Genomic DNA, 25,137 nt, shown 5'->3' with positions numbered 1-25,137 from the left:
ACCGTAGCACAGGGCTTCCCTGGTGGCTCAGTGGTAAAGAATCCACCTGCCAGTGCAGGAGACATGGTTCAATCCCTGGGTTGGGAAGGTCCCCTGAAGGAAATGGCAACCCACTCCAGTATTCTTGCCTGGAGAATCCCATTGACAGAGGAGCCTGGTGGGCTATGGTCCATAGGGTCCAAAAGAGACATGACTGAGATAACAGCTGTATAGCATAGGGAACTATACCCAAGGTAAGAACCTAAAATAGAAGAGAATCTGAGAAAGAATGAATATATATGTACGTAAAACTGAATCACGTTACTGTACATCTGAAACTAACACAACATTATAAATCAACTATACTCCAGTAAATAAACAAATACACTTATTCTAAAAGTATCAATATAGAAACTCATCTGTATTTGAGTTGTGTTAGTCACTCAGTCGTGTCTGACTCTTTGTGACCCCATGGACTGTAGCCCGCCAGGCTCCTCTGTCCATGGGATTTCCCAGACAAGAATACTGGAGTGGGTTGCCATTTCCTTCTCCTAGGGATCTTCCTGATCCAGGGGTTGAACCTGGGTCTCCTGCATTGCAGGCACATTCTTTACTGCCTGGGCCACCAGGGAAGGCAATAATTGAGTAGATTGATGAATGAAAAACAAACATTTATTGGGTGCCTGTCTTGTTATAGGAATTCCTATCCTTTTTCAGGAATCTAAATGTGATTTAAGTGTAATATTTAGGGTTTGTGTGAGGTCTCAAGGGTCTTCTTTGACAGCTCAGACAGTAAAGAATCTGCCTGCAATGCAGGAGACCTGGGTTCGATCCCTGGGTTGGGAAGATAAATGAGATAATTAAATCAATATGGACCAGAATCATGGTGGTTTCTGTATATTTGATGGCAACTATCAGTATCTAATTAAAAAAAGAAGATTAATATTTGAAAATAAAACAATTGACAATGGATATTTCAAAGAAGTTTGAAATAATGCGAACCTCTGAAGAAATTTGTGGATTTTTTCCCATTAATGTTTTTCTTTTAATGAAGCATCATGTATGAAGTTTGAGTTTAAAGATTTTCCTGACTCCTAATTATTTTCTTGAGAAATCTAGAGAGATACTAAAGGTAACTTCATTTCCTGTATGAAATACTATTTTGAAAATATTTCTCCAGAGAGTTTAAAAACAAGAAAAACCCAGATTCCACTGTTGTTAGGCATATCCTGGTGTTCCTCATTTCGCACATTTATACTGAAACATGTACAGAATCTTTGCCGCCACATTTTTCCTTCTGCCTGGAGAACAGCTGTAAAGATATTAATTGTGCTTCAGTTATAAATGGATTGCCAAAAGGGACAGAACGGGTTGTGTATCTCATCAGCATGCCCTGTCTGGTATAAATAATGAGACAGGAACTTGGTAAATTGGAAATTTGTGATAAAAACGAGATGTGATATTATGAAGTCCCACCAGTTCCTTCTTCTGGGTACATTGATTTTTAAGGCATTCTGCAAGACTGCTAAATCAATGATTGTCTGTCACAAAATGTTGGTTAAAAGGGCTCTATTACGAGGGTCAACTACAAATTAGCCCAAAGGGTAAACACAAAGGTAGTATAAATGTTAAAGAGAAAAAAGCCATAGATGTTGTAAAATATAGTTGGAAAGGCATAGCTGTTGAAAAGCATATACAGTCTGTTCTCTTATTCAACCTAAGATTTTTAAATGTGGTAATAGGAAGAAGTGAAAAGAGTGGGAATATAGTTGGTTAGAATTTTATTTTATCATTTTGGCTATTTTAAAAATGAAATTGGGATTTTCTTTGATGTATCCCCAAATTCTCTGCATATGTTCTTCAAATCTGCTCATTTTTGCTTTTACCTTTTGTTGGAACCTAGCACAGTCACTTTTCTCAGCATGATTAAAATTTAAACAAATCTAAGAAAATATTGATATTCCCAAATGAGTTGTGCAAATAAATTGATGCACACAGTAAGTCCTTTTCTAAATAAAACCCCGATTTGGAAGCGGTCTTACCTTAATATGATCCAGATTTAAGAGCAGATTTAAAAACCTGACACACCTCCACACACATATACTGTTCATTGCTGATATCAAAGTCAAAATTCTGAAATCACAAAATACCCTTAAAGTTGAGTTACCTGCCCTGTCTTGTAGCAGGGAAGGTTTCATTGATACATCTCAAACCTGCCCACCATCATTCCCAGCAGAAGGACTTGGACTCATCTCTGTACGCGCGCCTGGAACCCACCCTACATTACAGCCTGTGGAGAGATGGTTCTTCCACGCTTCTCCCCCTGTTAGGCTGTGAATCTCCCAAAGGCCAGGAAGGACCTGTAGTCTTTTTTTTTTTTTTAAACATCTTTTTATTTATTCACTTATGGCTGTGTTGGGTCTTCATTGCGGCACATGGGATCTTCGTGGCAGTGTCTGGGCTTCCCTCTAGTTGTGGAGTGAGGTCTCCAGAGAGCAGGCTCAGTAGTTGTGGCCCACCCACACTTAGTTGCCCCTTGATGGGGCATGTGGGATCTTAGTTCCTCAACCAGGGATCAAACCTGTGCCCCTTGCTTTGGAAGGCAGATTCTTAACCACGGGACCACCAGGCAAGGTTGGGACTTCATACCCCTATTCATACCCCAGCGCCAAGCACAGGCTTGGAGTATATATCAATCAATAAATATCCATAGAATGAAAAGGGACTAAGAAAGGGAGAGTAAAGAGAAAGAAGGATACAAAGGCCAACTGCAGATGAAGAGATGAAATACTAGTTCGGTTTTCCTGTTAAGCTATTTAAAGGTGTGGTGTGTATCAGACTCATCAGTACCTCGTCAGGCTAAAAGTGTCATCAGTCTTATTCTCTTTGTCTCATCTTCTCTACCTTTTTGTGGTTTCCATCCTCCCAGTTTAAAAGAAAAAAAAAATAACCCTCAAGATTTTGGCAGATCTTTGATCATTTTTTTTGGTGAAGTTAGTGCCTCGTCTTTCATGTATTCTTTTGGTTTTACCATGATTTTAATTAAGGCATGTAGAGTTTCCAATATGTTTTTTCCCAACTCTCTCCAAGCATGCAGGTGCCATGATCTCACCAAATTCTTCTAGTGTTTTTATTTCTATGCTCTGCTTGTTTGATTTGGCCACACTTAACTTCATCCTATACTACTGGAGAAGTCCCCTTTCCTCTCATACATCTTCTAGGATGAACTGGGGAGAATAAAACAGACTCCCAACTGGCATCCAGGAATCCCTGTAGACAGGAATGAGCTAATAGCACAAGAGATGCAAAAGATGGGGTTGGGAATTGACATGAATTGACTTGGGTTTTAAATCCAATTGGTAATCTTTTTTTTTTTTTTTTTGAGGTGAGATCTCTATGCCAAGGCTAAATTTTCATCAGTAGCCCTCATGTTGTTAATTATTTGTCAGGGTTGTATATGTGTGAATTCCTTAGTTAGATGGTCAAACCTATGGCTATATACAGTAAGATGCTAGAACTCCAGAGTTGAACTCTCAGGGGAAAATGAAACAGAATTGTATTTCTACACTTATGAAGTATATGTCTTAATACATTTGTTTAGCTTCTTTGAGCCTGTTTTCCCATCTAAGAATGGAGACAACCGTTTCAGCTTAATTGATGTATTTGGAATATAAAAATAAATAAGGAAAGATAAAGGATCTTGCACAGTGTGTAACACATAGTTGGAGACAAATATTGGTCTCACTGTCCCTGTCCTAACCAGAAATTGGGATTAGGACCAAGAAATATCTCTCCTTTTTCAGACTGACCGTCTCTGCTTTTATGATAAGTAAAATTTAATTTAAATATACTTGTACCAAAGGACGAATGATATATGCCTTTTTCTTTTCAATAGAGTAGAAATGTTGTCTTTGGATCAGATGGAACTGGACTTGAAAGCCAGCTTCTCCAATTATAAACTAGACCTTGGTAATAAAAGACAGAGGCACTCTGTGTCTTAGAGAAGGAAATGGCAGCCCAGTGCAGAATTCTCGCCTGGAGAATTCCATGGACAGAGGAGCCTGGTGGGCTACAGTCCATGGGGTCGCAAAGAGCTGGACACGACTGAGCGACTATCCCTCCCTCCCCATCCTCTGTGTCTTAGTCATCAGTTCAGGCTGTTATAAAAAATTACAATAGACAGTGACTGAAACAACATTTGTTTCTCATAATTCTGGAAGTTGGAAGTCCAAGATCAAGTGGCCAGCAGAGTTGGCGTCTTGTGAGAACCTGCTTCCTGGTTTGTTGATGTTCATTTTCTTGCTGTGTCCTCCGATGGTAGAGTGCAGAGATAGAAGAGAAGAAGCAAGCTGTCTTTTTCCTCTTCTTATCAGGGCCCTAACCTCACTATGAGGCTTTACCCTTATGAATTAATTGTCTCCCAAAGGTCCCATGTCCTAATACTATCCCATTGAGGGTTTGGAACTCAACATGTGAATATTGTTGTTCAGTTGCTGTCGTGACCGACTGTTTGTCACCTCTTGGACTTCAGCATCCCAGTCTCCTCTGTCCTCCAGTATCTCCTGGAGTTTGCTCAAATTCATGTCCTTTGAGTTGGTGATGCTGTCTAACCATCTCATCCTCTGCCCCTCTCTTCTTTTTTTCCCTTCCATCTTTTCCAGCCTCAGGGTCTTTTCCAGCGAGTCGGCTCTTCGCATCAGGTGGCCAAAGTATCAGAGCTTCACCTTCAGCATCAGTCCTTCTAATGAATATTCATGGTTGATTTGGTTTCATCTCCTTGTGGTCCAGGGGACTCTCACGGGTCTTCTCCAACACCACAGTTTGAAAGCATCAATTCTTCAGCCCTCAGCTTTCTTTATAGTCCCAACTCTCACATCCATACATGACTACTGGAAAAACCATAGCTTTGACTAGATGGACCTTCATTGGCAAAGTAATGTCTCTGCTTTTTAATATACTCTCTGGGTTTGTCATAGTTTTCCTTCAAGGGAGCAAATGTCTTTTAATTTCATGGCTGCAGTCACCATACGCAGTGATTTTGGAACCCAAGGAGATAGTGTCACTGCTTTCACTTTTCCCCCTTCTATTTGCCATGAAGTGATGGGCCTGGATGCTATGATCTTAGTTTTTTGTGTATTTTTTTTAATGCCACTGAGTTACACTAGCCCGTTTGCCATGACAAGGCTCTGATCCATGAGGGAGCAACATATGAAGGCAGGGTTACAAAAAAAGTAGCCCATGGTACCCTGTTTGTGATATTTTTATAGAGATTAAAGGGATTTCCTATGTAATGTTAGTGGAACGTCTAGCAAGGAGTGGCTCAGATTCAAGAAATGCGATCTCTACTTATTTTCTCTGGTTTAAGTAGAATTTTCTTCAGCACATACTAGCAAGATGGGCAGAAAGCCATGAGAATAAGTACTTGTGGCTCAACTCCAGAGGGGTTGACTCCTCACACACACAAAAACAGGTCTACGAGGCTTCAAGCTCTAAGGGCAGGCAGGAGAGTCCACCTCTTCTCCATCCTCTATCACCAACTCATCCCTGGATATTTCTACCACCCTTTATGATCAAGTGACTGTGTTGATGTGTGCTTTCATGGAATCTCCTAATCCAGTTCTCTGCTGGCCTGTACTTTCTCTGGGAGGAAGGGAGCCTTGTAGCTCTTCATTCACTCCATGATAAACTTGGCTTTGATGCCTGGTTCCCAGACTTAGGCTCTTAATGATCAGCCTTCATGGATGTGATGGCAGACATTCTTGGTGCAGGCTTCTAAACCCTAAGCAGGCTCCAACCTATCACTCTTGGGACCGGCCCTCTTTGTCTTTCTTCCCAGTCCCTGGGACAGCGCTTACTCCTGGTAAAGACATGTTCCACCCTCGAGGCAGTCCGTCATTTCTTCATTTTTTGAAGTTTGGCTGCACTGGGTCTTCGTTGCGACATGCTAACTCTTCATCGTGGGGCATGGTCTTCTCTAGTTTCGGTGTCTGGGCTTAGTTACCCCTCAGCATGTGGGATCTTAGTTCCCTGACCAAGGATCAGACTTGCATTCCCTGCATTGAAAGGCAGATTCTTAACCAGTGGGTCACCAGGCAAATCCCCCATCATTTCTTCTATAGAAACTTTTCACGAGCTTACATAAGGGTTTGATATCATACTAGCTTTTGTTTACAGCCACAAAAGTGAACTTCTCTTTAGGAAGACAAAATCATGACTACACTTTTTTTTTTTTTTTAACTTTTATTTGGAAGATAATTGCTTTACAGAATTTTGTTGTTTTCTGCCATGACTACTCTCTTTTAAGAGGAACAGAAATCTCTACTGTTTCTTCACCAACAATTAACAGTATGAAAATAGGGCAAAACAATAAAAATAACATCTAATTAAAACTATCAATGGATCAACCTGCTGTATTCATTTCTAAATATTTCTTCCTAAAGAAACTCAGCATTCATCCATTTATTCACTTAATAGATATTTATACTCAAGGCACTTTCTGAGATGCTAGGGAGAAAAACCAGACATTAGGCCATGTTCTCTGCACTTAGAGTACTATGCTTATGTAAGAGTAATGAGGGCCAGTTTGGAAACTTCTGGTTTTGAATACAGGATTTATCCCTTTCTGTTTGAAAGGAGATAATCATAACAAATGCTCAAAGGCTTGCTGCAAAGATTAAATGAATAAATATTTCATCCTAGGCCGTCCTTAGCATTTGTACAAATAGGACAGCATAGAGCTGTGTTTATGATGTGATAAAGGGATGAAGCTACATTAAGGAGGAAGGAGTTAATTCTGGAGAAGAAGATTAGAGGGAAACGTTGAGAAAATAAGAAAGAATATTGTTTTGAAGAAACTTTCAGTCTGAAAGGGGAAAATATGTATGCACTGCAGTTTATATATAAAAGTAAAAGGTACCCCGAGAGACAGTCCAAAAAAGGTATTTTCAGAGTTCAGAAGAAGGAATGATTCAGCTCAGGAATCAACTAAATCATGAATCTGGGTGTGACCTTAGGTGGATGTATTAGGGAATCATAGGAATATGCTTGTTTGAGCAAGTGTGTTGGGAAAAAAAAAAGTTGGGAAAATTAGTGAATTCTGGGTAATTGGTATAAAAACGCTGTTCAAATCCCGTCTCTAACTTTCCATTTTTCTAAGCTCCAGTCTGATTAACCTCTTTCATGGGGGTTCCATCTGATTTGCAACCCCATCTCTGAACCTTGACTCAAGATCACCCTTTTTCTTAAATCTAATCTCAATATCAGTGTCCCCTCCACTCAGAAACCTTGCTATAGTTGTTTAGTTGCCCCTCCTGTGTTATTCAGGTCGTTTCTTTCACCTTTTTAAAAAATGTTTGGCTGTGTTGGGTCTCAGTTGCAGCATTCAGGCTCTCTATTTGTGGTGTGCCAGCTCAGTAGCTGAGGACACAGACTTTCTTGCTCCACTGCATGTGGGATCTTAGTTCTCTAACCAGGAATCGAACCTACATCCCTGCATTGCAGGCGTCTTCACTACCGGACCACCGGACCACCAGGGAAGTCCCTCAGCTACAGCACTTTATCATTTTACATGATTTGTGTTAGTTATTTAATTTTCTACCTTCCCACTACCTTCAAGAAAGCAAGGATTTTCTATCGTTTCTCAGGGGCCTTAAAGAAGGCTTGCTACATCACAAGAGCTCAATAAAAATGTATTGCAATAACAAAGGGCCCAAACAGATTAGTCCAGCTCACCTCAATGTTAGCTGGCTGAACATGAAGAATATCGTATTGTTTAAACCTTTTATTCTATATTGAAGTATAGCTGATTAGCTGTGTTGTGATAGTTTCAGATGGACAGCAAAAGGACTCAGCCATCCGTATACATGTATCCGTTCTCCCCTAAACCCACCTCCCACCCAGACTGCTACATAACATTGAGCAGAGTTCCGTGTGCTGGACAGTAGGTCCTTGTTGGTCATCCATTTCAAATAGAGCAGTGTGTACCTGTCCATCCCAAACTCCCTAACTATCCCTTCCCCCTCTCCTCCCCAGTCCTCCAACCGTAAATTTGTTCTGTAAGTCTGTGTGTCTGTTTCTGTTTTGTAAATAACTTCATTCATATCATTTCTTTTTAGATTGCACATAAAAGGGATGCCATAAGATATTTCTTCTTCTCTGTCTGACTTACTTCACTCAGTATGACAACCCCTAGGTAGGATGGCGTATTTCGTAGGAGTTAGTGAATACTTATTATTATTTTTTTTAATCTCTTTGAAACCATAGCTCTGCAATGATTGCCCAATTAGGCCTGTTTTGTCTAGGACTTTCCCTTCCCAATAGCACAGCGGCTGAGGGGCTTTTCATGTTGCCGGGTTTGCAATTTGATGGGAGAGTCACTCATTTTGTATTTCACATGTAGGGGGAAGAAAAGTAACTCTGTGATGTGATGGATGTGTTAATTAAGCTGATTGTGGTCATCATTTCACAGTGTATAGGCATATCAAATCATGTTATACACCATTTTAAATATACTGCAATTTTTTGGTCAATTATACCTCGATAAAGCTAGGGGATAAAAGAAAAAAAAGAAAGAGAGGGAGGGTAGCCACGATCATGCTACTGAAAAAATGTTAAAGTCCTGTCTTTTAACTAGAAAATTAAGCCTATTCTGAAAGAATAAAATATGAACAGCTAGTGCCGTGGTTGTATGTTTTTCTTTTTTCTCATGCAACTTGGCCCCAAATTCTCACTAAAGTAGTAGCATGCCCTTGAGAGCTCAGGGCTGTGATTTATACAGTGTCCCCTCACCCAGGGAGTGTTGATTGTATGGTGTCTTTATACCAGCGATCCCCAATCTTTTTAGCACCAGGGACCAAGTTCATGGAAGACAGCTTTTCCAAGGACGAGTGTGAGGGGATTGTTTTGTGATATTTCAAGTGCATTATATTTACAGTGCACTTTATTTCTCTTACCATTACATCAATTCCACCTCAGATCATCAGGCGTTAGATCCCGGAGGCTGGGGACCCCTGCTTTAAGGAGCCTTAGAATAAGAACTTGATGTGGGTGGTATTCCCATTTTTTAGATTAAGAATCTGAACCTTAAAGATGTTAAAAAAAAAAAAAAGTCCTCCCTGTGTGAGAGTGGCAAATCAATGATGTAGAATATGATCTGTCTTTTAATAAGATAATGTGAACAAAATCTTCTAACCTTACAACTGTAGTATACAGGAGTTTTCCACTGCATCATGCCTTCTAAACTTAACAAAGATTTGCACACTTTCCTGTAATAAAGTGAAACCATGTGAAGGCGTTGCTAAAAGAAACTTCAAATACTGTTGGGACAGCAACTCGGGCTCTGCTGCACATTCCTGGACCCTCTGCATCTAGCTCTGAGCTCTGCACACAGTGCATACTATGCAAATCGCCTTTGTGTGAGTGAATGAACGAACTCAGATAATAAAACAGAACCAACAGAACCAACGGCGCCTTCCACCTACTGCAGTCCTGACACGTTGTGGAAGACGCCTGCAGTGCCACCAGTAGCATAATTGTGCAAGGTCAGGCTGGAAATAGCTGTCAGTCTTAAGCATAAATGATGCTAGTTTACTTCTTAAGCAGTTATAGGATTTTGTTCCATAGGTAACAGAACAGCAAAGGCTTGCTTGCTGGGAATAGGCCACCTAAGAAAAGAAAAGATACCCTTCCCCCCGCCCTGTTATATTATAAAAGAGTCATTCCAATTCTGGAAGGGTTTATTTATACACATGAAACTATAAAACAGACAGCTTATTAGTTTTCACAACCAGGCCTCCAATTGTCCTCATTATCTGTTTGCGGAAGCAGTGGGTAGGCCACCATCCTGGCGTTGTTTGCCTGGGATCCAGAAGGCATTTTTTCTCCTGTGCATAGTAAACAAGGGCTGAGATTTTACAGTTACACATTTTCATACAATATTTTTCATTTCTCTCACCCGACGCACATTACAGATGTTTGCTGGAATGCTGCATGGGTGAAGAGAAGACATCTGTGTGCTCTAGTGTGTCTTTTGAAGTGTTTAATTGTTCCAGAAACTTCCAGGCTCATTTTAAAAACACCCTGTTAAGTCTGTATGGGCTGTTTCATTAAGTTAGAAAACTGTTTATACCTCAAAATGCTCCAGAATATAATCTGGAAACCGCATTTTATTTCCCGAGTTTATGTTCCAAAACAGAGCCAGAGAAATGACAGGATACATTTCGGTGCTGTCCATCCACCCGACTGCAGTTTCGAGTCTGTCCCTGTTCCCATAATAAATTCAATTTGGAGCCTGTAGAGTTTGGCAGTGGCTCTGAGCTACAGGCTGAGTTGGCATGGCAGGAAAACACCCGGCGAGCAATGGTTAGGCCTCTGCGGAAGAAGACTGCGTGGGGAGTGACTGTTTGAGGTCGCAGCATGTGCCGTGTGTCTTCAAAGGGAGGTTTCTGCAGTGACAGGGCAAGCGGACACCGCCTCGTCCTCCTGCTCGATTGTGAGATGGATCACCACCCAAAGGGAAGCTTAGATCGTCTGTTAGCACCCTGATGTAACTCTCCTAGTTAACCAACTGTAGGTCATAGCACAGATTCCTAGAAGGAAGTGGAAACCTTCCTGCTTATAGGCGAATGAACAGTCAGATGGTGCAATTCACTCTTTATTTCCCTCAGAACTTAGGTGGGGAGGAATTCTCCATGTACAGGGTTAAAATAAATAAGCTGAAATTTTTACTGATTCATGTTTAATCCTCTTCCTCCTCCAAAGACCCCGTAAAGGTTTGGATATTTGGCTTATGTCTTCTATAATTAAATAGCAAAATGGGAAAAGAAAAATATCAGTAAGGTTTAGGTCATCTTCCCTACTTGGGGAGTTTTCTTGAGTCCCTTCCGGAGAAATGAATGTTGAAGCCTGTGATATCAGTTAGAGAGATGTGAAGAAAAAGGAATATTGGCTGCCTGCATTTATTTCTCTGATTTTTTTCTTAAGTATAAAAGGTCTCTGCCTGGACCCAACAAACAAACAGAAAAAAAACCAAAAAACTTCTAAAAGTGCATGCACAGAAATCCCAGGTTTGATAAGACTAAAAAAAAAAATTGGATTTCGCATGACACATTTAAAACCTCCAGGGCCAGATGCTTCAGCTTCTAGTAAGCGATAATTTAAACGTCAACAAGTTACACGGGTATTGTATCATGAAATTATTGCTTTGCGGTGCAACAGCAACCCAAAAGGGTTGTCATTAGCAACACCTGTGCCCCATTACCTCTTGTGTTGCCTACTGCTTGGGGGAATTAATAAGGAAGGTGAGGGGAAATGGGTTGAGGGTTCAATTTTATTAAAATAATGAAGGCATTGCATAGGTTGCTGTTATCTGTTAGGCCTATGAGCTTTGGAAAGTATGACTGTTTAAAGAATGTATTTTCAGATGGTAATGCCAGTTACCCTGTCTGGGGATTGTCCATACTGAACTTGGACCAGGGTAGCCGAAAGGTCAAGTCAGATATGGGAGATGTTCCTGGGAGGGCCAGTTATGCACACCTTTCTGAGTTTCAGCTAGTGTGAAGGTTCAGCTGTTTTATTTTTCACCTGCTATTGAAATGCTTATTCTCTGAAAATGTATTGCAAATGAGTCTTTGCAAATGGAGTCTGTGTTCTTCTCATCATAAGGATTTTAGCTTTTCCAGTGTGCGCATTTTCACGCTGCACCAGGCCTTTGTTTTTCTGCTCAGGGTGTCAGCACCAGCATTTTTCTTTCTGAATAATGTGCAGAATTGGTGTGCTGACTTGCTCATAAAAAAGTAGAGCCTCGCTAACAGAGCCGCACTACCCAAAACCCCAACATCTTATTTTCCCGAAGGCCTTTCATCTTAGTTTGTCAGCAAGCTGGAACCTCTACCCTGACAGTGTAAAAATTTTAATGGTTAATTTTCCTTGTAGTGTGTGCTGTCATTATAGGGGGGAGACGTGTGGGTTTTTTTGCTAATGGGAGGGAACTTTCAGGTATGGCCAGAGGCAAAGGATTCTGGGAGCACCATGTTAATTGAAATCCAAGCCAATTGCACTTAACCAAGAAGCTAAATGCAGAAAAAATATGGGTTTATTAAAAGCGGACTTCACCTTGGGATTGATGTCGTTCACACTTGACTTGACACTGGCAGGATGAATTGTGATGACAGGGATCATGTTTGTTGAAAAACAGCTGGAAATACAACAGCTATATTATTATAATTAGGATCCGAATCAAGTTGGATTATAATAGGGGCTTTCTTGGAGAAATGGCATGGTGTCAAATTTATAGTCACTAGCTAAATGAGGCTCTTGTACCGTCGACCAAGGGACAGAAACAGTTCCAAATGAAAACACAAACAGAGAATCCTGTTGTTGTATTTCCTGGGTATTACTCAGGGTCCTATTTATCACACACCAACACTTGCCGCTTTGAAGAAACATTATCCTGCAAGGTTTACACTTTTCAATTTGCCTCCGTGGTCTGCATTCTGCATGCATTTCCGTGGAGGAGCCTACACCGCAGCTTGACTAGAAATCTTTTCTGCTGCAAGATTAACCTCAAAGCATCCATTTCCCCCCCTCTGGGTAATCACTTGACAAATGCATCCACAAAACCTCCACGCACATCTATTCCAGTGTACAGGTGCATCAACAGTCTTGAATCACTGTTAGGAGAAATACCATCCTTGACGGAAAGGAGGGCTGCCTTTTCATTTCCTGGTGTCTGAAGCTAAAGGATGCGGGTTTCCCGAGAAGCCAGACATCAGGCAGAAAGATCTTGAGGGAGGATGTGGATAAAAGCTTGTCTTAGCTTTGTTGCAGTCCTCAGCCCAGTGGTTCTTCTCGGCAAGTGTGTGGCATTTGTATGGACTGGGAGATGTGACATTCAAATATGGGAGCGATTCACTCAAGTAACTCTAAGACACTTATACTGAGGATGTGCCCAGGGCCTGGTCTTGTGCCTGCTGCATCAAAACACATTGTATTTTTGCGCCCACAGCAATTTTATGCCACAGAGGAAATTGATATGAAATTGATTGGATGGGTGAATGTGAGATTGTGTGTTTTTTAACTTGCATTTGAGAATGTCTTTTGTGTTTCCTCTTCCAAATTTAAGAAAATAAGCTCCTATTTTTTTCTTTTCCATTATGGTTTTTTCTCGGATATTGAATATATTTCCCTGTGCTATACAGTAGGACCTTGTTGTCTACCTGTTCTATATATACCAGTTTGCATCTGCTAATCCCAAGCTCCCGGTTCATTCCTCTTCCACCCCCACCCCTTTGGCAACCACCGGTCTATATGTTTCTGATTCTTTTTCTGTTTCATAGGTAGGTTCGTTTGTGTCATATTTTAGATTCCACATATAAAAGATCATGGTATTTGTCTTTCTGATTTATTTTACTTAGTGTGATCATCTCTATTGCATTCATGTTGTAGCAGATGGCATTATTCGATTTTTATGGCTGAGTAGTATTCCACCGTATAGTAGTGGTATATATAGTAGTATTCCACTGTACCACATCTTCTTTATCCATTCATTTGTTGTTGGAAATTTAGGTTGTCAACATATCTTGGCTGTTGGAAATAATGTTGCTATGAACATAGGGGTGCATTTATCTTTTTGAATTATAATTTTATCTGGATATATGCCAGGAGTGGGATTGATAGATTATATGATACTTCTGTTTTTAGTTTTCTGAGGGACATCCGTACTATCTTCCACAGTAGCTGCACCAACTTACATTCCCACCAACAGTGTCGGAAGGTTCCCTTTTCTCCACACCCTCTCCAGTGAAAGAAAGCTACTATTAAAATGACTAAGCAAAACTACACTTAGTTATAATTACAACATCCACCACCACTTAAAATTGTAAAAGACTAGTTTATTATTCAATATCTCATATACACATAAAGTGTATATGTGTATCTCATATACATATAATGTGCCTGTAATTATAGTGACAATAAGCTCTCAGAAATAATATGTATTTAACCCTTCTATGCTCTTTTCGTGAGGTTCCCAAGTGACGCTAGTGGTCAGGAACCCATCTCCCAATGCAGGAGACATAGAGATGCAGGGTCACTCCCTGGGTCTGGAAGATTCCCTGGAGGAGGGCATGGCAACCCACTCCAGTATTCTTACCTGGAGAATCCCATGTACAGAGGAGCCTGGCAGGCTACAGTCCATAGCATCACAAAGGGTTGGACATGACTGAAGCAGCTTAGCATGCATGCACACATACTCTTTACATACATTATTATATTTATCTCAATAAGCCTAGAATATAACAATTTCTATTAACTTCCTTTTTTACAGGTTAAAGAACTCAAGCTTAGGAAAGTTTTGTTATTTGGGCAAGGACACAGAACTAATAAAAGTTGAGCATGGAATATAAAACAGGTGTTCTGGTTCAAGACAGTTTGACTCTAAATTTACCTTTTCAGCCACTACTCTCTTACTATTATCCCATTTGTTTCTTGCACAAAACTTTGAGGTTTGAAGAATAAAAATTATTGTTTTTTAAAAAAAAATTGATTAATTAATTAGGCTGTATTGGGTCTTAGTTGTGGCACATAGAATCTTCATTGCATCATGTAGGATCTTTGGTTGCATTACATGGAGTTTTCACTTGTGGCTCCTGGGCATAGTAGTTCTGGCACATGGGCTTAGTTGCTCCAAGTTATGTGGAATCTTAGTTCCCAGACCAGAGATCAAATTCCTGTCCCCTGCATTGCAAGAAGTCTTAACCACTGGACTGCCAGGGAAATCCCCAGATTATTGCTTTTGTATATGAAAGCAGTGAGTCACAGAGCAGAGCATGTAAAATGATGGAACTCAGGAACCTGGCAGGCTGCATGCAGTCCATGGAGTTGCAAAGAGTCAGAAATGACTGAGCAACTGAGCAATCTCCATGACTATTCATTCAGCAGTCATTTAAAAATTACTTCATGTTATAAACAAATCTCAGCAAAAATTCTTCACAGTAATCAGGATAGAAAATTAATGCTTCTATGGAAAAGAGTGAAGTTAAATTTCAAAAAGCCTGGTTTCCACTAGAGTTTATCTGAACTATGGCTTTACATTAGAATTGCCTGAGAAGACTTTAAAAAGTGCTCCACCATCATCCCTGTATTGTCCTCCCGCAGATTTGAAAGTGACCCTAGGGATCTAAATATTTTTCAAAGCTGGATACTAACGCATAAGCAGAGTTGGTACTCAAAGACTTAGCATGTGGTAATTTCTGTTCTAGCCCCTATCTATATTATTTTGTTGGACCCTCACAGTAATTCTAACATTTGCTGTAGACTTGAAATCTGGGGAGAAGACAAGTTAAATGATTGGTCTGAAGAGAAAAGGTACTTATATCAGAACATTTCATATAGAAACATTCCATCTGTGAAACTTAACCCCACGCTGCTGCTGAGGCTGCTTAGTCATTCAGCCGTGTCTGACTCTTTGCAACCCCGTGGACTAGAGCCAGCCAGGCTCTTCTGTCCATGGGATTCTCCAGGCAGGAGTACTGGAGTGGTTAACATGCCCCTCTTCAAGGGATCTTCTCGACCCAGGGATCGAACCTGGGTCTGCTGCATTGCAGGCAGATTCTTTACTGCTGAGCCACCGGGGGAGCCTGAACCCCATGTTACTCTGCAAAAATACACTCACCCCACACATATACACAGGCTTTGTCATTGTTCAGACACTATCTAGATTTATTTATTTTCTCTATGAAGACATTTATTAATTTTAGAGTCCCCCCACTAGAAGGTAACTCTGTTGATGACAGAATTTTTTCACTTTATCACTTCTCTTTTTCCAGGCTAAATGGAGATGGGTATGAAATGCACATACTCACTAACAGCCTGACACAGAATACAGAGCTTGACTTTATTTTTCTGTTAATGTGTTATTATTTCATAATGGGGGAAATAATTTCTCCTAAAAACAAAATCTAAGTGAAAACACAACCCAGCAAAACAAAAACAAAAGTTATCTCATGGCCTTCTGCAGGGAAGAAAGAGTTCACCCTTTCAGATTAGTCTCTGAACTCAGTTCTTTTAGTAAATCTTGACTCTTCTTCTTGTGATTCATTAAAAAAGAAAAATTCTCCTGAATTAATTTTAATCTTAGAGAAAAGTTGCAAAAATAGTTCCTGTATGCCCGTTACTCCAGAGAAGGCAATAGCAGCCTACTCCAGTTCTCTTGCCTGGAAAATCCCATGAACGGAGGAGCCTGGTAGGCTGCAGTCCATGGGGTCACTAAGGGTTGAACACAACTGAGCGACTTCACTTTCACTTTTCCCTTTCATGCATTGGAGAAGGAAATGGCAACCCACTCCAGTGTTCTTGCCTGGAGAATCCCAGGGACGGCGGAGCCTGGTGGGCTGCCGTCTATGTGGTCGCACAGAGTCGGACATGACCGAAGCAACTTAGCAGCAGCAGCAGCAGCGGCATACCCCTTACTCAGCTTTGTTGTTGTTCAGTTGCTAACTTGTGTCTGCTGCCTTTTCAACCCCATCAACTGAAGCATGCCAGGCTTCCCTGTCCTTCACCATCTCCTGGAGTTTGCTCAAACTCATGTCCATTGAATCAGTGATGCCACTCAGCCATCTCATTCTCTGTCGCCCTCTTTTCCTCCTACCCTCAATCTTTCCCAGCATCAGGGTCTTTTCCAATGAGTTGGCTCTTCTCATCAGGTGGCCAATGTATTGTATCTTCCACTTCAGCACCAGTCCTTTCAGTGACTATTCAAGGTTGATTTCCTTTAGGGCTGACTGATTTGATCTTCTTGCAGTCCAAGGAACTCTCAAGAGTCTTCTCCAGCACCACAGTTTAAAAGCATCATCAGCTTACCTTCAGTTGAACATTTTAGGTAAAATTAGTGCAAAGATCAAAACAAGGAAATCAGCACTGAGACTCATGTTTATTGTCATTACCCAGTGTCAATGTTTTATCATCACTTAAGCGGTTCATGGGGTCGCAGAGTCAGACACGACTGAGCGACTGAACTGAACTGAATTGGACTATAACTGTAAACCTCATAACTTGTGTCATCTCCTAACATTCTATATGTCTGCCTCCAATTGAATCTGGAAGTACTAATGGAGGAGCCTCCTACGTCAGTGTAGGGCTGATTGCAAATGATGGATCTCCTCTCTTTTCTACAGGATGAAGCCAACTCTCCCCATCTTGACATTTATGTGCCCTTATATTTTGTTTTGTTTGCATCTCCAACTTTAGTTTTAATGACTGCCTTTTCCAGACATTTCTCTTCCTAACAGAAACCTAGTCATGTCTATCTTACTATCCTCCTCTCACCTGGAATGTCTTTCCTCCAATTCTTCTCCATCCCACACAATATTCAAATAACTGCAAATATTGTACTTTCATGTGCTCATTTCACCAGCTAGTTGATGAGCTACTTGTGAAAGTGAGCCTTTATTTATTTATTTTTTTGATACTGTTCCCAGCGTCTGGTGGAATGTATTACACAACAGACACTCAGAGCATTTTTTATCTCTCGCTGTAGATTTTTGTAGAACCTCTGAATCATCATGCCGAGTAAAAATTCCAGTTTTACAGGATGATCAACTGCTTGAGAAACATTACATTTTCCTATGTAGTGACCATAATTCAACACACTTCAAAAAGATTTTGATTGGCAAGATCTCGCAGAAGCTCTACTTTGTTTCAGCAAAGAGAAATGATGCTCCGCTCCCTTCAGGTTTAAAACACTTCCCTCAGCTTGCGGGGTGTGCTGACTGTCGACAGTTCAGGGCTGATGCTTCCTTAGCTGAAGACAGCCGCCTGGACCAGGGCCAAGCCTCCATTCTGAGGGAGGTTCCCACAGCCAATAACTGGTCAGGGCTGGAGTATAAAGCCTTGGATGGATTTCCTCAGTGGCCATCCCAACTCTAGAGGGGAGTCCACTGAGGTCTTTGTTGTAACTGCATCACTGCCCGAGTGCTCCTTCTACCCAGGCTTGTCCTTTCGCTTTCCTACAGATATATATATATATATATATATATATATATATATATACTACAGATATATTCATTTTTTAAATCGGAGGATAATTGCTTTACAGTGTAATGTTGGTTTCTGCCATACAACAATATGAATCAGCCATGCATGCACGCTCAGTTGCTCAGTTGTGTCTGACTCTTTGAGACCCCATGGCCAGGCTCCTCTGTCTATGGGATTCTCAAGGCAAGAATACTGGATTGGGTTGCCATGCCCTCCTCCAGGGGATCTTTCCCACTCAAGGATCAAACCCGTGGCTCCTGGATTGACAAGCAGGTTCTTTACCATTGAGCCACCTGGGAAGCCCCTGAGTGGTCTTATGCCCCCTCCCTCCAGAACCTCCCTCCCACCCCACCCCACCCCTCGAGGTCATCACAGAGCACCAGGGTGAGCTCCCTCTGTTACACAGCAGTTTCCCACTAGCCATCTACTTTACACATTTGTTGGTAGTTGCTAAGTTGTGTCGGACTCTTTGCGACTCCCTGGACTGTAGCCCATGAGGCTCCTCTATCCATGGGATTCATGGCAAAAATACTGGAGTGGGTTGCCATTTCCTTCTCCAGCTTTACACATTATAGTGTATATATGTCAGTGCTATCCTCTCAATTCATCCCACCCTCTCCTTCTACATCTATGTCCACAAGCCTGTTCTCTGTGTTGGAGTCTCTATTTTTATCCTGCAAATAGGTTCAGCAGTACCATTTTTCTAGATTCTGTATATATGTATTAATACACTGATCAAAGGGACTCCTCAGTAAAAATTCAAGAAATCTTCATCCTAGAATCTATTTCTAGGAAGCTCATTTGTGATACCTACCATTCCTTATGAAATCATCAGATGATTTATTCATTTGTTCATCCGTTCAGTTAGCAAATGTGTGTTCCATAATCATTACATGTGCGACACTTAGTGAGGAAGACATGGACCCTGCCCTCATAGAGCATGCTTCCTGTTAGCACACCAGACTTCTCCAGTTTCTCCCCACTTTCAGTAATTCCCAGAATTTAACACAGTCTCTCAGACTACTTTGTTTTTACTTATGCTTAAAATTCCTTCCCTGCTGTTCTTTTCCCGGTTAAACTCTACCCACCTTTCCTAATTCCACTCAAATGCAATGCCTCTCAGAAGGCTGTCCCTGACCATATCTGGTTTGTGCTGGATTAAGTGAGGGATCCAAACTCGGAGTCAGCGCATTCAGCTGAATTTGTCTCTCCTCTCCTCTTTGCTCCTACCACCAAACTGTGAGCTTCTCGAGTATAAATTTTGACTTCGTATCAGGCAAGCTGAATGTATTCAATGGCTAAATGAATGAGTGAATAAAATGGAAAATTAATCTAGGGGAAAAAAATAAAAGTTTTGATTCTGTTATCCATAGGCCCAGTTATCTAAATATTATGATTAATTAGTAGTCCAATATAATTTTATATTTTGAGGACATAAATAAGATGGGATAAAATATTCCTTTCATATTCTGTGCAGCTTTTTCAGCAGCCAGTTTTTTCCAAGTATATTCAGTTGTGCTTTTTGGAGAACTTAAATGTTACATTTTATATCCATCATATTATTAACCTTGTGTTTCATATTTCTTTGATATGCATCCTTTTCATATTCTCTAAGCCCAGGAATCTGATAGGTATCTTTCAAATGAAAACTACAAAGAAATCTTAAATAATACAGATTCTAAAAGAGCTGTCTTTATATAGTACTTCAACTTAGCAGTACTCTGTCTTTTAAAAGGCATGTGTATCGTTGAAGTTATGATAGTTTATCTCCATATTTTAAAAAAGAGTTCTTTTCTTCCTCATTACCACACATGGATTTCTGTATAATATCCTTGACAAAATTCAGCTCTTGGCAAAGAATAATGTGTTAATTCTTATTTTCTCTTTTTCTTTTCCTTTTTTTTTTTTAGGTACGTCTGTCACTAATGTAACAGCTACTGACGCTGATGACCCAGTTTATGGAAACAGTGCAAAGTTGGTTTATAGCATCTTGGAAGGGCAACCTTATTTTTCCATTGAGCCTGAAACAGGTTTGTGGCCTAAATTTTGAATTCTATTTACTATGTCATTGCTTCAGGGAAACACTTTTCTTGGGATGTGGATTATGAAATGCTCTGGCTAAGGAAAGTCACTGCCTCTCAGTAACATTTGAATGTGTTATTCCTGTGCAGCGCCAGGTACATGGCAAGCCTGACAATCATTTTGATACATATTAAAATGAATTGCGGATCCTTTGTAGAATATCACCTGTTTAACAGATGGCCTGGCACCGTTGTTCATCCCTGGGAAAGAAGTGTGCTTATACCTCAGGCGGACTTAGATATCAGATTGAAGAATAAATACAATTACTTATTGGCTGCAAAATGCTTGGCAAGTAACATTTATAAAGATTTCTAAGTTTCAACTCACACATCTATGAAGTGGAGTGGAACCTTCCTCACAGCTTTATGAAGATCAGATGACCAATAAATATTCAGCACACAGTACATGGCATGTGGTAATCATTTCATGCATGGATATTATTATATTTGTTACTAGATTCCTCATTTGTTAAAACAGGATTCTGATATCTGTGTACTAGAACTCTCATGAAAATATTATCATTTTTGCCAATATTAAACACAGCCAGTATCCTGAGTTCAATGGTATAGATTTTAGCAAACAGGAAATAAGTTATTTAAAGAAATAAAATAGGCAAACTAGAAAATCTATTTTTAATGATTTGTCAGATAACTTCATAAAGTAACAGTTTTTGTAAATAAAGATATATCTTTTATTGTTTAATTTTAACAGTGTAGCAAGAGAGTAAAGACACTGTGTCAGACTTTTTATAATTGTGATTTTTATAGCATATTTTAAAATTACTTAAAATAGCACCATCTTTTGGGTATAGTTTTTTTCCTGTATCTGGTGATTTTGTCTGCAGACTTCCAAATAGAAAAATTCAGTATGTGGGCACATATACATTTGTTACTTTGATTCATGAGTTTTCAGCAGTATTGAGATTGAATTTTCATGTCTTACCATTAAGTCAATTATTAATTAAATTAAAAATTTAGAGCCTCTCCTCAGTTTTTTTTTAAATTCAAAGAAAAATCCTCATGTATTTAAAAGTGAGAAAAAGTACATCTATACATAAATAGGTCATGGCTTAAAATTGAATTTAGATTCAGAAACAGGAAATAACTCTAGTAAAATACATTCATTAGGGGCATAATTACATACGGTTTTCCTCAGCGAAGGAGAAGGTCTGCTATAGACATCATCTCCTTTGTCCTCTTTGATGACCCTGGGGAAGAGTAGAGAAGGTGGTCAGCTCTGAATTTTAAGGGAAAGGAGAAACATCTGGAGATGTCCTACTCCTCGGCCAGAGTCACAGTGAGAGATGGGACCAGGGTTGGGGCTCACACCCAGGGCCTTAATTTCAAAGCCACTGTCAGATGTCTTCAAACTTCTCTTTTCAATGGCAAGAATTAGGGTATAGCGGCGTCCGCAAAACAGAAGTAAAACTGAATCATTTCCTCTTCACTCCTTGACTGTTTGTTTGTTTACTTGAATCTTTTGGTTCACCATTTACAGTGTAATATATTGAGAAACAATTATTGAGAAAGTATATTGAGAATATATTGAGAAACAATTGACACATAGTGTTATGTTAGTTTCAGATGTATAGCATAAAGATTTAATAGGGATTCCCTGGTAGCTCAGCTGGTATAGAATCCACCTGCAATGCAGGAGACCCTGGTTTGATTCCTGGGTTGGGAAGTTCCCCTGGAGAAAGGATAGGCTACTCACTCCAGTATAAGAATACTGAAACCCAAGAAGGCTTCCCTGGTGGCTGAGATGGTGAAGAAGCCACCTGCAATATGGGAGACCTGGGTTTGATCCCTGGGTTGGGAAGATCCCCTGGAGGAGGACATGGCAACCCACTCCAGTATTATTGCCTGGAGAATCCCCATGGACAGGGAAGCCTGGCGGGCTACAGTCCATGGGGTGTCAAAGAGTCGGACGCGACTGAGTGCATCACAGAACATATTGTGAAGTGATTGTTATAGTAAGTCTGGTTAACACCCATCACCACACAGTTGTATTTTTTTTTTCTTTTGATGAGAGATTTTAGGATCTTGGCAACTTCTAAATACACAACACGGTGTTAGTAATTATAGATACCACATGCCATGCTGTGCTGAGTCACTTCAGTTGTGTCTGACTCTGTGCGACCCTATTACTGTCTCCCACCAGGCTCCTCTCTTCATGGGATTCTCCAGACAAGAATACTGGAGTGGGTTGCTATGCCCTTCTCCAGGGGATCTTCCCAACCCAGGGATTGAACCTGAGTCTCTTAAGTCTCCTGCATCAGCAGGCAGGTTCTTAACCACTAGCGCCACCATGCAGAACATTATATCCCCAGGACTTATTTATTTTATAACTGTAAGTTTGTACCTTCGGACCAGCAATAGATATTTATCCAACAGATGTCCAAATCAGCATTCACTATGTGCCAGGAATCAAGTTAGATATAAGGAGACAAATTCACAAAGGTTAATCTCAGCCTACAATATCTCACAATCCATTTTGGCAGACAGATTTTTTTTTTCAACATAAATACAAGGAAGCATGATGATGCCATTTAAATAATTTATATCTTAGGAATAACTTACCATGAAGTACAGAGAATAAAAGCCTAGTACTAAGTCAGAGGATTTGGGCAACTTTAAATCTCATTTGACACATATTGCTATTTGCTTAATTGAATGTTGTCAGCAACATTTAATATGTACATTTTCACTCAGCATAATGAGTGTTTATCTCAACACATATTCATTTTAGCCTTATCATGTCCAATTTGACAGATACAAAGTTATTCATATTTTAGAAAGTTTATTCTGGTACTATTGTGGAAATGCACTGGAGAGAAATGATACTTGAAGCATGTGCATAGAAGTTGCTTAATAAATACTGCAGTTAAGGTTTTTAACTCAAGCAGGCAGAGTGCAGAAGGAAGTGGAGGCTAAATTTAATAATAGAGTCAGCAACAGATGTTTAATAGCTTATCAATTAGCAAACTGATATAGCTTATCAAATAGCAAATCACATATTGAAGCATCATGTTAAGTGAAAAGTAAGCATTATTGTGTAAATGTTTGCTTAATTATACTTGAGTTTGTTCAGAAAGTAGAGGGTTAGTTGTTCCTAAAGGATCTGAATTTGTCTATCTCTGAGACCTTTGTTCACCTTTCTAAAAGAAAAATTGAGAGTGGTGTGAATGCATGTGCACATAGTGGAGGAAGGTATAAAGGCAGATGCACATTAAGAATATTTTTTAATATAATAGAAAATGTACAAAAATGTACAAAGACCATAGAACATTTGAATTTTTTTATTTTATAAACAAAAGGAAAGAAAATACCCTTTCTGTTGATGAGAAGATTTGCATCATTTGCCTCATCTGAGAAATAGACTCTGACTTGGAGTTAGATGAACAAGTGACTTCTTGGAGCTTAAAGACTGTGAAAGATAGAAGTACTGTGTTAGTTCCACTGCTGTAACAAAATACGATAAACTGGGCAACTTAGAAGAATCAGACATTTATTTCTCAGAGGCCTGGAGGCTGGAAGTTTGAGATCAGGGTGGGCATGGTCAGGTTCTGGTGGCTGCCCTCTTCTGGGTTGCAGAGGTTGTCTCTCCTGTTCCCTTAGAAAGAGAAGAAGCTAGGTCTCTGGCTTCTTTTTAAATGAATGCTAATACTATTTTTGAAGGATTCACCCTCATGATTTACCTCTCAAACCTGTCACCTCCAAATACCATCACAGAAGGGATTGCAGTTCACCATATGAATTTGAGAAGAGTCAAAAACATGCAATCCAGGTTAGACATGAAACAGAATTAGGCAGGGAAGTCCATCACACTGTAATTCTGACCTTAAACCCATGCAAGTTAGGAGAGGATATACGCTAAAGCAATGTAGATTCACCAGCATCTTGGCCAAACCCATAGAGGTCCCTGGAACAAAGATTTCTCTTAAAAGGAGTCTCATAGTGCACACAAATGACCAGGCTTTATTATCACCTGCCTTGTGCAGCTGTTGGCTGAGATATACCTGGGAAGAGTGAGATACCCGCTTGAAACTTAAAATTTAAGTCCTACATATGCCTCCAGTAATCATGTATGGATGTGAGAGTTGGACCATAAAGAAGGCTGAGTGCCAAATTGATACTTTCAGACTGTGGTGCTGGAGAAGACTCTTGGGAGTCCCTTGGACAGCAAGGAGATCAAACCAGTCAATACTGAAGGAAATCAGTCCTGAATATTCATTGGAAGGACTGATGCTGAAGCTGGAGCCCCAGTACTTGTACCACCTGATGGGAAGAGCTGATTCACTGGAAAAGACCCTGATGCTGGGAAAGACTGAGGGCAGAAGGAGAAGGGGGCAGCAGAGGATGAGATGATTGGATGGCATCATCAACTCAATGGACATGAGGTTGAGCAAACTCCAGGAGATGGTGAAGGACAGGGAAGCCTGGCATGCTGTATGTAGTCCATGCGGTCACAAAGAGTTGGACACAACTTAGCGACAACTTCCAGCAAAAACTGGAATCTGGAGAATCATTTGGGGAAATGATCTGTATAAAGAAGACTGCCCACTGCCCACTGTCAGCAAGTCCTTGATGTTAGGATATTTTCAATAAGGAAAAGGAAACTTGGAGGAAGGGGAACCCCCTTCCAGGGCCTGAGGGTGGGCTCTTGTCTGACACTCAGAAATGAATTTTCTGAGGAGACACCTGTGCTGACAAGGCAAGAGACTTTATTGGCAAGGGGCGCCTGGGAAGAAAGCAGGAAGGTGAGGGGCTCAGGAGAACCGCTCTGCCATGTGGCTCGCAGTCTTGGGATTTATGGTAATTGGCTTAGTTTCCAGGTTGTCTCTGGCCAATCACTCTGGAGCAGGGTCCTTGTTGGTGCTACACATATCACTCAGCCAAGATGGATTCCAGTGAAAAGGATTCTGGGAGGTGGTAAGATATGAGGACTGGAGTCTCCTCTTTCCTTTTGACCTTTTCTGAATTCTTCCAGTTGGCAGTAGCTTGTTAGTTCTGAATTGCCACAGGTGGTCACTGTGGTACCTGGCCA

The 25,137-nt window shown here is 40.4% G+C and overlaps 1 protein-coding gene across 1 annotated transcript in view; it reads left to right on the top strand.

The window, feature by feature from the left end:
- Positions 1–25,137, top strand: part of CDH8 (cadherin 8) — a 390,981-nt gene that overhangs the window by 169,675 nt on the left and 196,169 nt on the right. Inside the window, exon 4 of the mRNA XM_043898638.1 lies at positions 19,920–20,039. Within this exon, the coding sequence (XP_043754573.1) occupies positions 19,920–20,039 (120 nt within the window). The remainder of the gene's footprint in view (positions 1–19,919; positions 20,040–25,137) is intronic.

This window comes from Cervus elaphus, chromosome 4 (assembly GCF_910594005.1).
Source record: "Cervus elaphus chromosome 4, mCerEla1.1, whole genome shotgun sequence".
Lineage (NCBI taxonomy): Eukaryota > Metazoa > Chordata > Mammalia > Artiodactyla > Cervidae > Cervus > Cervus elaphus.
The sequence above is the reverse complement of the archived record's forward strand: the minus strand, read 5'-3'. Positions and strand labels throughout refer to the sequence as shown.